The 11,509-nt window shown below is 43.1% G+C and overlaps 1 protein-coding gene across 7 annotated transcripts in view; it reads right to left on the bottom strand.

Moving 5' to 3' along the window:
- Nucleotides 1–2,913: 2,913 nt before the first annotated feature.
- The window catches only part of GNE (glucosamine (UDP-N-acetyl)-2-epimerase/N-acetylmannosamine kinase), a 41,762-nt gene continuing 33,166 nt past the window's right edge, over nucleotides 2,914–11,509 (bottom strand). For all 7 annotated transcript variants that reach the window (XM_047829677.1, XM_047829676.1, XM_047829674.1 and 4 more), the window contains 2 exons: nucleotides 6,307–6,423; nucleotides 2,914–5,106 (listed from right to left, as the gene is read on the bottom strand). In XM_047829677.1, the coding sequence (XP_047685633.1) occupies nucleotides 4,871–5,106; nucleotides 6,307–6,423 (353 nt within the window). In that variant the 3' untranslated portion in view covers nucleotides 2,914–4,870. The remainder of the gene's footprint in view (nucleotides 5,107–6,306; nucleotides 6,424–11,509) is intronic.

The following is an 11,509-nucleotide window of genomic DNA, read 5'->3' as shown; positions in this document are numbered from 1 at the left end:
CCTACCGGGAGTCCTGGGTAGCTCAGTCGATTGGGTGTCTGACTTCGGCTCAGGTCATGATGTCGCGGTGAGTTTGAGCTCTGTGTTGGGCTCCGTGCTGACATCTCAGAGCCTGGAGCCTACTTCAGATTCTGTGTCTCCCTGTCTCTCGTCCCTCCCCTACTAATGCTCTGTCTCCTCTCTCTCTCTCAAAAATAAACATAAAAAATAAATAAAATAAATAATACAGGCCTACCTTGTAGATATTGTAGGTTCAATTCCACACCACTGCAATAAAGGGAATACTGCAATAAAGTGAGTCAAGTGAATCTTCTGGTTCCCCAGTGCAAATAAATGTTTACATTATAATACTGTAGTCTGTTAAGTGTGCAGCAGCATTATGTCTAAAAACATACATATCTTAATTAAAAAATGCTTTATTGCTAAAAAATGCTAATCATCATCTTAGCTTTCAGTGAGTTGTAATCTTTTTCCTGGTGGAGGGTCCTGCCTCAATGTTGGTGGCTCCTGACTGATCAGGGTGGTGGGTGCTGAAGGTTGATGTGGCTGTGGCAAGTTCTTAAAATAAGACAACGATGAATTTGCCACATTGATTGACTCTTCTTTTCACAATTTCTCTGTAGCATTTAAATGCCATTTGATATTCGCCCACAGAACTTCTTTTGAAATTGAAGTCAATTCTCTCAAACCCCACACTGCTTTATCAACTAAGTTTATGTAATTTCTAAATCCTTTGCTGTCATTTCAAGTCTTCACAGCATCTCCACCAGGAGTAGATTCCATCTCAAGAAACCACTTTCTTTACTCATCCATAAGGAGCAACTCCTCATCCATTAAAATCTTATCATGACAGTAATAGCAATTCAGTCACATCTTCAGGCTCCACTTCTAATTCTAGTTCCCTTGCTATTTCCACCACATCTGCACTCACTTCCTCCACTGTAGTCTTGAACCCCTCAAAGTTATCCATTAGGGCTGAAATCAGCTTCTTCCAAACCCCTGTTAATGTTGATATTTTGACTCTTCCCATAAATCATGAGTGTTCTTAATGGCACCAGATGTGGTGAATCCTTTCCAGAAGATTTTCAATTACCTTTGCCCAGATCCATCAAAGGAATCACTATATATGGCACTAGAGCCTGATGAAAGGTATTTCTTAAACAGTAAGACTTGAAAGTTGAAATGACTTCTCGACCCATGGGCTGCAGAGTGGATGTTTTGTTAGCAGGCTTGAAAATAACATTAGTGTCATTGTACCTCTCTATCAGAACTCTTTGGTGACCAGGTGCCTTGTCAACGAGCAGTGGTATTTTGAAAGGAATCTTTTTTTTTTTCTGAGCAGTAGGCCTCAACAGTGGGCTTAAAATACTCAGCAAACTATGTTGTAAACAGATGTGCCGTCATCCAGGCTTTGTTCCATTTACAGAGCACAGACAGAGTAGATTTAGCATAATTCTTAAATGCCCTAGGATTTTTGGAATGGTATATGAATGAACACTGACTGGTTCCAACTTAAAGTCACCAGCTGCCTTAGCCCCTAATGAGAGTCAACCTATCGTTTGAAGTTTGAAGCCAGGAACTGACTTCTCCTCCTAGCTATGAAAGTCCTAGAAGACATCTTCTTCCAATATATGGCTGTTTTGTCTACATTGAAAATCTGTTGTCTCATGTAGCCACCTCCGTTAGTGATCTTAGCTGGCTCTTCTGGATAACTTGCTGCAGCTTCTACATCCGCACTTGCTGCTTCACCTTGCAACTTTATGTCACGGAGATGGCCTCTTTCCTTGAACCTCATGAAGCAACCTCTGCTAGCTTCCAACTTTTCTACTGTAGTTTCCTCACCTCTCTCAGCCTTCACAGTATTAAAGAGAGTTAGGACCTTGCTGTGGATTAGGCTTTGGCCTAAGGAAATGTGGCTGGCTTGATCTTCTATCCAGACCACTGAAGCTTTCTCCATACCAATGATAAGGCTGTTTCGCCTTGTTACCATATGTGTGCTCACTGGAGTAGCAAGTGAACTTTTCATTTCCTTCAGGAACTTTTCCTTTGCATTTACAACTTGGCTATCTGGCGTGAGAAGCATAGCTTCGGCCTGTCTCAGCTTTTGGCCTGCCCTTCTCACTCATTTCTAGCCTTTGAGTTAAAGTGAGAGATGTGTAACGTTTCCTTTTGTTTGAATACACAGAAGGCGTTGTAGGGTTATTAACTGGCCTAATTTCAATATTGTGTCTCAGGGAATAGGGAGGTGTGAGGAGGGAGACAGATGGAGGAATGGCGAGTCAGTGGAGCAGTCAGAACACACATATTTCTTGGTTTAAGTTCACCATCTCATATGGGTGCAGCTTATGGTGCCCCCAAACACAACAGTAACATCACAGATCACCACAACAAATATAATAATGAAAAACTTTGAAATACCGCGATCATTACCAACTAGTGACAGAGACACAAAGTGAGCAAATGCTGTTGGGAAAATGGTGCCAATAGATTTGTGTGACACAGGGTTGCCACAAACCTTCAATTTGTAAAAAAAAAAAAAAAACCCAAAAAAGAAAAACCACATTATCTGTGAAGTGCAGTAAAATGAGGTACGCCTGTACCTCAAATACCATATATTTGAAAGTTGCTACCAGAGTTGATCTTAAAAGTTCTCATTACAAGAAAAAAAAGTTCTGTAGATATGGTGATGGCTGTTAACTAGACTTACTGTGGTGATCATCTGCAATATATAAAAATATTATATAGCAGTACTCCATATTATCAAAGATTTATTATTTGTTTGGTTAAGAAATCTGTACTAGATGCCTTAAGAAGTTACATGACCTTCAAAAAGTAAGCAGTGCAACAACATAAATTTCTTCTGGGAAGGGATTTTAGCTAGACAGTTAATTAAGAAAACAAAATGCAAAAATATTAGGATTTCCACAAATATATTTATTTTTTCTTTAGAATTTGGCTCAGAACAGTAACATACAAATATTTACACTAAAATAAATATGTGATTTAACTGTCAGTAATAATTACGTTGGAATATATTAATTATCCTTTCTGTGAATTCAATAAAAACTAAGATTTGGTTTTAGATTTAGAACCATCCTTCCAAATATTTGGTATGAAGCCTGATAGCAATGCAACCGTCTGGTGTCCAGAGCAGTTACAGATGTCGCCCAGGAACAACTGGTGTCCCTTCCCAGGACACCACCTCACCCCAGACGCTGATGCCAAGGAGAACTAGCTTCCTTCCTAGGAATCACGGTGGAATTTTTCAACAATAACCAGAACCTGGAGATTATTTCAGGGCCGGTGGAGTTCTTGGAATCAGCCAACCTATCTATTCACATTAACCCACCAGGAAGGAAGTAGTTCAAATGCAATCAGTGATTCTTTCACACTTTATTTTGTATGCTAACACTGAAACAATAGAAACTTTCTGGTTTTCCTAAAATAAGAATCTGAAAAACACGCATATGCTTTCTTAGATCATCTGAAAGTACCCATAAAAACCTGTCACTAGACAAAATACTGTATTGGCAAAATGTCCACAGCAGAGAAGAATATTTGATTAAATTTATCACTGAGGGACAGCATCAAAGACAAATTGAGTCATCTGCTAATGAGACAGTCTTATTAAAGCTGTTGTCAGTCTGAACTAAATTAGGATATATTTACCTTCTGCAAGGTTTTTATTTGAGGGGTTGTGTGGTTTAGCAGAAGAGCACAGATGGACCTGGGAGCAAATCCTGTTTCTGAGAGTCACTAGCCACACAGCTTTAGGTGCCATCACTTAAACGCACCAAGACTTAATTTGCGATTGTATAAAATGGAAATTAAAACACCTACCTCCCAGGTTGTGAGAATTTAGAATAACGTATATGGAGCACCTAGTTCAGAACCTGGCACACAGTAGGCACTTAATAAATGGTGGGTATTCATATTTCTTCCAGGTTGAAATTGATACCAAGAACCCTAGCCTTTGTATCTAGACACCAATGAAAGCACAAAATCGTATTTCGCCAGAATCCAGATTCACAGATACGGGCTCCACAAACGCTGCCTTAGGAGATACTCCAGAGTCATACTCAACATTAGCATGAAAAGTTATTGAAGGGAGAGGTGTTTGTCCATAGCGAAGATCCTTTGGGGATGGTTAATCTCCTTTCAGAGGCTGTTAAGTCCTAGTGGCTTCTCAGCTGTCTTTAAGAAGATAAGGACAAGGTCACTTAAAGCCACTGTAATTCAGATCCCTAAAGTTGCTCAAGACTCTCCAAGAGTAGTAGCAAATAACATCTTTAAGCAGATGACATTTGGGGGTGACAGGTATGTCCAATGTCTTGATTGTGGTGATGGTTTCACAGGTATATACGTATGTCAAAGCTTACCAAATTGTACACTTTTAAAAATATCTCACTAAAGCTGTTTTTAAAAAATTTTACTTTAGCCATTCACGGTGAGATTTCCTTCTGTTTCCTGACTGGATCCCTTTCTGCAATCTGAGTTTAAGGTCAGAGTAGGAAGGATTAATAATCCAAACTCCAGTATCAAGGCCCATCTCAAGCAAGACCTGCAGGTCTAAGTGGTACGTCTGGTGAGCAGAGTCCTAAGGCTTCCTTGTCTACTATCACAGCTCCTTTGGCACAGAAAATTGTGACTGGTACTTACAGGGTTTGAGCTAAAATGACCCCAGAAAGAGCAGCATCTACCAAAACGGGTTGGGAAAAGTGACTTTGGAAGAGGAGACTAAAAGCAAAAACTTAACTGCTGAAGTCACCTGCTAAATACCAAATTTGCTTTGTAAGAAACGCTCATCTAAAAGACAACCTGATTCCACGAAGAAGTTCTGAGTCTTGGTCCATGTCCCCTCCTGGGAGGCCTAGCAGATCCTGCGAGTTGTGTAGTCCAAAACCATGCTGGCGGCACCGAGCAGGGCGGGATCCACCAAATCCGAAACTACCACGTCCACATCCTGAACCGAGGACAAGGCTTGCTGGCGGATGACATCTTTGACGATGTGGATGTAGTGACTGGCTAGGACTCCAGAGAGGATCACAAGGGAAGGATTTATAGTGTGGAGGATGTTCACAACCCCAAGACCCAAAGCCGTTCCAGCTACAAGAAAACAAAAATGAAAATAAGTCTCAAGGAGAGAGCCAAATCAAAAACACCAGAGGACAGTGGAAAGAGTCAGCAGCCCAGAATACTCACTACATTCACACTACGTAAGAGAAAGTGGTACTTTTAAAGCTGTTTGTGACTTATTCTTTTTTTTAGGTTTATTAATTATTTTTTAATGTTTATTTTTAAGATGGGAGACAGAGAGAGAGGGGTACAAAGAATCCAAAGCAGGCTTGTGCTGACAGCAGAGAGCCTGATGTGGGGCTCGAACTCATGAACCATGAGATCATGATTTAAGGTGAAGTTGGCCGTTAGACTGAGCCACCCGCTTCTATTGATTTTGAGAGGGAAAGCGTACGCTTGAGTGGAAGAGGGGCAGAGAGAGAGAGAGAGAGACAATATCCAAAGCAGACTCCTCACTGCCAATGCAGGCTCAAACTCACAAACTGTGAGATCATGACCTGAGGCAAATCAAGAGTCGGATGCTTAACCAACTGAGCCACCCAGACGCCCTCATGATTTATTCTTAATATGAGAAAACGCTGTTATGCTTCGAAATTTAAAAAAAGCTAGATATGGTAATACTACACCATATGCTCTCAACTATGTTTAAAAAAAAAAAACTGGAAAAGGCTGGAAGGGAATGCTAATAGTTGACTATCTCTGAAGAGCAAAACTTGAAGGGATACTTTTTCAATTTTTTTTAATGTTTATTTTTGAATGAGAGAGAAAGAGTGCATGTGAGAGAGTGGGGGTGGGGCAGAGAGAGAGGGAGACACAGAATCTGACACAGGCTCCAGGCTCTGAGCTGTCAGCACAGAGCTGGACTTGGGGCTCGAACTCACAAACAGTGAGATCATGACCTGAGCTGAAGTCGGACGCTCAACTGACTGAGCCACCCAGGCTCCCCAAAGGGATACTTTTTCCTACTCTCCTGTATTTCTCTAGATCTCCTATAAAATGAGTAAGTAGTTTATTCATGGTTTTAAAACAAAACAAAAAACTTGTTTAATAAAGCAATGCTGCCAAATACCTTGAATGCCATTTCCTTTTTTTCACTCTCAGAAAGCAGGGAAAAATGGCCCTGAACACACATTCCAGAGCATTGGTCCCGAGGGGGGCTGGGTACGTGTCAGAGCCCTGGGCGGTCTGAGGGGCCCTCTAGGGCACAGCTGCCCAGAGCCACATGCTCACCTGTTCTCAAGATGCTCTGGGCCTTCACGTTGCCAAGTTTTGCGGCTTGGATGAGATGGACTGCACTCACGGCCTCGTCTTTTGGCACTGACATCCCTTCCACCAAGAGCAGGTCTTCTGTTAGAGAAGAGGCAAGAGGCAGCAGTCATCACTGAGCTGTGGCAGCCCTGCAGCAGGGCCAACCTTTTAAGTTTGCCTGCGGGCAGCAAGCCCCCAAGTGGGAAGACATGGTTTCTTTTCACATTTGCAAAGCTTTTTACCACGCACAAATGTCCACATACATTTTCCAGAGGCCGCTGCCCTCTTGCTGTCTTGGTTACCTATCATCCAGAACTTCCCCACCTGGAAAATCCTCAACTCCAACCACAGCCTCCTATCTGGCTCTCTAGTTTCTTTACTTCTCACCGCCACGTGAAACTGAGTCCTTAACGTGTTTTTTCCCCCAAATTATCAGACTCCTCTGTATTTATCTCCTTCCTTTATCCACCCCAGATGCAGGTCACATTACTGCGAGTGCCCCACGTTCCACGGCAGGGCCTGAAGAACTGACGCTGACAGGGGTTCTCAGTTGCTGGCGCTCGGCCACTACCAGCTGCACAACCCTGTCCACGTCACGCCACCTGCAGACCCTTCTTTTCTCTATAAAACGGGTAACACCATGTACCCTGGCAGGATTATGTGAGGAACTGAATGAGGTAACAGATATCAAGTACTTAGTTAAGTGCTGGCCAGAGTCAATGCTCACTAAAAACGTCTATTATCTATAGTCCTGGTCTTTTCTGCCCCTCACCCTGCCCGTCATCAACCCAGGTCAATCTGCCTCCTCGTCTGCTGTCATACTTGTGTGCTGATGAGAGAAAATCCCAGCCATGCAGGCTGCCGCCTGACCCCATCCAAGGATCTTCTCACAGCTGCCCCTGCCAGCGCTCTCCCGTTCCCCCCCGTGGCTCTTCTCAGTTTCCACCACCTCACACCTTATACCCCACCTCCTACCACAGGATTTCCGTCCTGTTGGCCTCTCTGCTAAAGGACACCAACAGGCAGCAGTCCCCTCACTTTTCTGCCCCCACCTATAAACACGTCTGTTTGCACACCTTCACTCATCCTTCCCCTCTCTTGGGCCCTCTGTCGAGGCCTTGCAGCTCATCTCCCACCCCCTCGCCAGGAGCTTTATAGTAGGGACTCAACTGCCCTTTCCCTCCCGCATTCTCAACCCTTGCTTCCATTCCTACTGTCTGCTTTCCACTGGCAGGTGGTCACAATTTCCATGTCCTCAAAGCACTTCTTCCCTCTCAGCGTAGTCAAGTTTCTGCTCCTGTGATTGAATGTGCTCTTTCTTTTTTAATGTTTATTTATTTTTGAGACAGAGAGAAACAGAGCTTGAATGGGGGAGGGTCAGAGAGAGAGGGAGACACAGAATCTGAAGCAGGCTCCAGGCTCTGAGCTGTCAGCACAGAGCCCGATGCGGGGCTCCAACTCACAGACCGTGAGATCATGACCTGAGCCGAAGTCGGACGCTTAACCGACTGAGCCACCCAGGCGCCCCGACTGTGCTCTTTCTTAAGACATGCATTTGCCCTGATGGGGACCAAAACTGGTTCTGGGGGGGGGGGGGGGAGGGCAGTATATAAGCTTATTCTTCTTATACAAATAGTACATAAATACAAACAGATCAACAGATATATGGTATTAAAGTATTATGGGGGGGGGGGAGGACTAAGAAAAGTCTGAACAGGCTCCTAAGGGGGGCTGAATGTAAAAAATGAGGTTGAAAAATAGTTTTCAGGGCTTCAAATAGCGTCCTCATGGCCAAAATCAATACCTTTTTCTGATTTTCTCTCTCAAAAGCAGCACTTGACATTCCCAACTATTCCCTCCCCGAAGCACTCTCCCTTTTGGCTTCTGTGACTTTACCCATTCCTGGTTTTCCTTTCTGCCCATTAAACACTGTTTTGCAAGGTTCCACCTCTAACTCTTGCCTCACTCCAATCTCATTCAATTCAAAGGTTTAACTGCCACCTCAGCACTGAGGATTCCCAAATCCCCACCTCTAGTCCTCTCTCCCGAGCACCAGACTCCTGTAGCCAGGCTCTGCCTACACATCTCCACCCTATGTCCCATAAGCACCCAACCATCATCTTCTGCCACAACTTGCTCCTCCTTTCATATTGTCAACCCCCAGCTGTCCGACTAGAAAACGGGAAGTCACTCTAGAATTGTACTATTTAAAGCCACTCCATTTGGAGGGATTAAGGCAAGATGGCAGAGGAGTAGGGTGACTCCAAGCTTGCCTCCTCCCCCAAACTGCTAGATAAGTATCAAATCATTCTGAACACCTAAGAAATTGACCGGAAGTCTTAGAAGACAAAACTGCATGTCTACGAACAGGAAAAACAACCTATGCAAGGTAGGAACTGTGGAAGGTTGAGTCGTTGGAAGAAAAGAATGGCTGACACTGTGAAGGGGAGGGATCCCTGATCAGGGGGAGGGGAGATAAGAGTGAAGAAAAAAAAATAAAAGAGTGAAAATACATGCAGGGGACTACATAAAAAAAACTGTTCCCCAAAACCAATGATGGGGAAAAAGGAGAGGGTGGAGTGCAGAGTCTGAAGTTTTAGAGGTCAGTTCCCTCGAGGAAGCAGGGCAGAGCCCCGGAGCGGGCAGTGTGGTCTGAGGATCCCCTGGAGTGCGTTTGGTAGAGGCGACATGGCCTCTCAAGCAGGCAAAAGCCCTGGTGGGTACCACTGAGCTGCCCCACTCACCAGTACAGGAACAAAGATGCTGGCTGCGTGTTACAATTTACCATAAACTCTAAGCCACTGCTGCTGCACAGTCGCCCAACTGTTGCATAGGACAAGCCGGCACCAGCCACAGTGCAGCAAAATGCGGTCCCACAGGATTCAATGCAGGTCCCAAGCCGCAGGGGTCTCTGAAGTGTGGGGTTTTGAAACACAGCTGTGTCTGAGATAAAACCCAGGAGGGTGGCACCATATGGCAGGTGGACAGCGCAGACACAGGATGAATGAAGGTGGGGAGCTGAGAGAATGTGGGGACACAGGAGGATGACTGATTGCACATCTGTGGGGGCACAAACTTCCCTCTCTGGAGACTACAGAGTGGGGTGAAGCCATTTTCACCCCTAGCCCATCAGCACTGATCAACCTCAGTGAGCTAAACAGCGCCACCAAGTAGAGAATGGAGCCACCAAGTGGAGAACAGAGCCAATACACCAAGCCCCGCCCCCTTGGACCCTCCAGGCACATCTCTGGTAGAGCAAGTTGGCCTGAGAATCAAAGTAGTAGGCCCCTCAACCAGAAGACCAACACAAACCGCTTCCATGCACTAGGTCTACAGATCATAGAATGCTGCAAAGCTTCAGCTCTAGGGGAAACAGGATCTAGCTTCCTTTGGGTTTTGTTTCTTTGCTTTGTTTCTATTATTTGTTTTTGTGTTTGTTTTTTTCCTGGGATACAGAAAGCAAATTTTTTATTGTATTTTATTTTTTTTAATTAAAAAAAATTTGTTTTACCTTTTCTTAATCTTTTTTCTTCTATCAAGCTTCAAGCTATACACCAAGGATCTAGCTTCCTTTATTATTTTTTAAATTCCATTTTATTATTATTTTTTTCCCCTCCAAAATGACAAGATGGATGAATTCACCCCAAAAGAAAGAACAGGAAGAAATGACAGCCAGGGAATTAATCAATAGAGATATAAGTAATATGTCTGAACTAGAATTTAAAACAACAATTATAAGGATTCTAGCTGGGCTCGACAAGTGCTTAGAAGACTGTAGAGAATCCCTTACTGCAGAGATAAAAGCTAAAACCTAGTCAGGCTGAAATTAAAAATGCTATAACCAAACTGCAAAGATGTCACAACAGTGAGAATGGGTGAATCTGAGAAACAAATCAGTGATACAGAAGTTAAAATTATCGAAAATAATGAAGCTGAAAAGAAGAGGGAAACAAAGATAATGGATCACGAAGGTAGACTTAGGACACTCAGCAACTTATTAAAACGGAGTAACACTCTTATCATAGGAGTCCCAGAAAATGAAGAGAGAGAGAAAGGAGTAGAACGTTTCAGTGAGCAAATTATAGCTGAAAACTTCCCTAATCTGGGGAAGCATGCAGACATCAAGATCCAAGAAGCATAGAGAACTCTCATTACATTCAACAAAAGCTGGTCATCACTAAGGCATATCATAGTCAAATTCACCAAATACACAGACAAGGAAAGAGTCCTGAAAGCAGCAAGGGGAAAAAGTCCTTAACCTACAAGGGAAGACAGATCAGGTTCGCAGCACATCTGCCCAGAGAAACTTGCCAAGCCAGAAGGGCATAGCAGAATATATTCAACATGCTGAATGGGAAAAATATGAAGCCAAGAATACCTTATCCATCAAAGCTGTCATTCAGAATAGAAGGAGAGATAAAGAGTTTCCCCCAAAACTGAATGAATCTGTGACCACTAAGCCATTCCTTCAAGAAATATTAAGAGGGACTCTGGGGGGAAAAAAAAGACCAAAAGCAACGAAGACTGGAAAGGAACAGAGAACATCATCAGAAACACCAACTTTACAGGTAACATAATGGCAGTAAACTCCTATCTTTCTTTCAATAATCACCCTGACTGTAAATGGACTAAATGCTCCAATCAAAAGATACAGGGTATCAGAATGGATACAAAAGACAAAAACAAGACCCATCTATAACCTGTCTATAGGAGACTCATTTTAGACCTAAAGACATCAGCAGATTCAAAGTGAGGTGATGGAGAACCATCTATCATGATAATGGATACTAACAGAAAGCTGGAATAGCCATACTTCTATCAGACAAACTAGATTTTAAACCAAAGACCATAAAAAGAAATGAAGAAGGGCATTATATCATAATTAAGGAGTCTACCCATCAAGTTCTAATTGTAAATATTTATGCCAACCTGGGACACCCAAATCAATTACTAACAGACATAAAGAAACTCACTGATGAAATACAATACTAGTAGGGAGTTTTAACACCCACTTATACCAATTTACAGATTAAGCAGAAAATCAACAAGGAAACAATGGCTTTGAATGACACACTGGACCAGACGGACTTAACACATATAGTCAGAACATCTGATCCTAAAGCAGCAGAATACACATTCTTTTAGAGTACACACGGAATATTCTCCAGAATAGATCATATATTGG

This window comes from Prionailurus viverrinus, chromosome D4 (genome assembly GCF_022837055.1).
Source record: "Prionailurus viverrinus isolate Anna chromosome D4, UM_Priviv_1.0, whole genome shotgun sequence".
Classification (NCBI taxonomy): Eukaryota; Metazoa; Chordata; class Mammalia; order Carnivora; family Felidae; genus Prionailurus; species Prionailurus viverrinus.
Note: the sequence above shows the minus strand (reverse complement) of the source record. Positions and strands in the feature narration are given on the sequence as shown.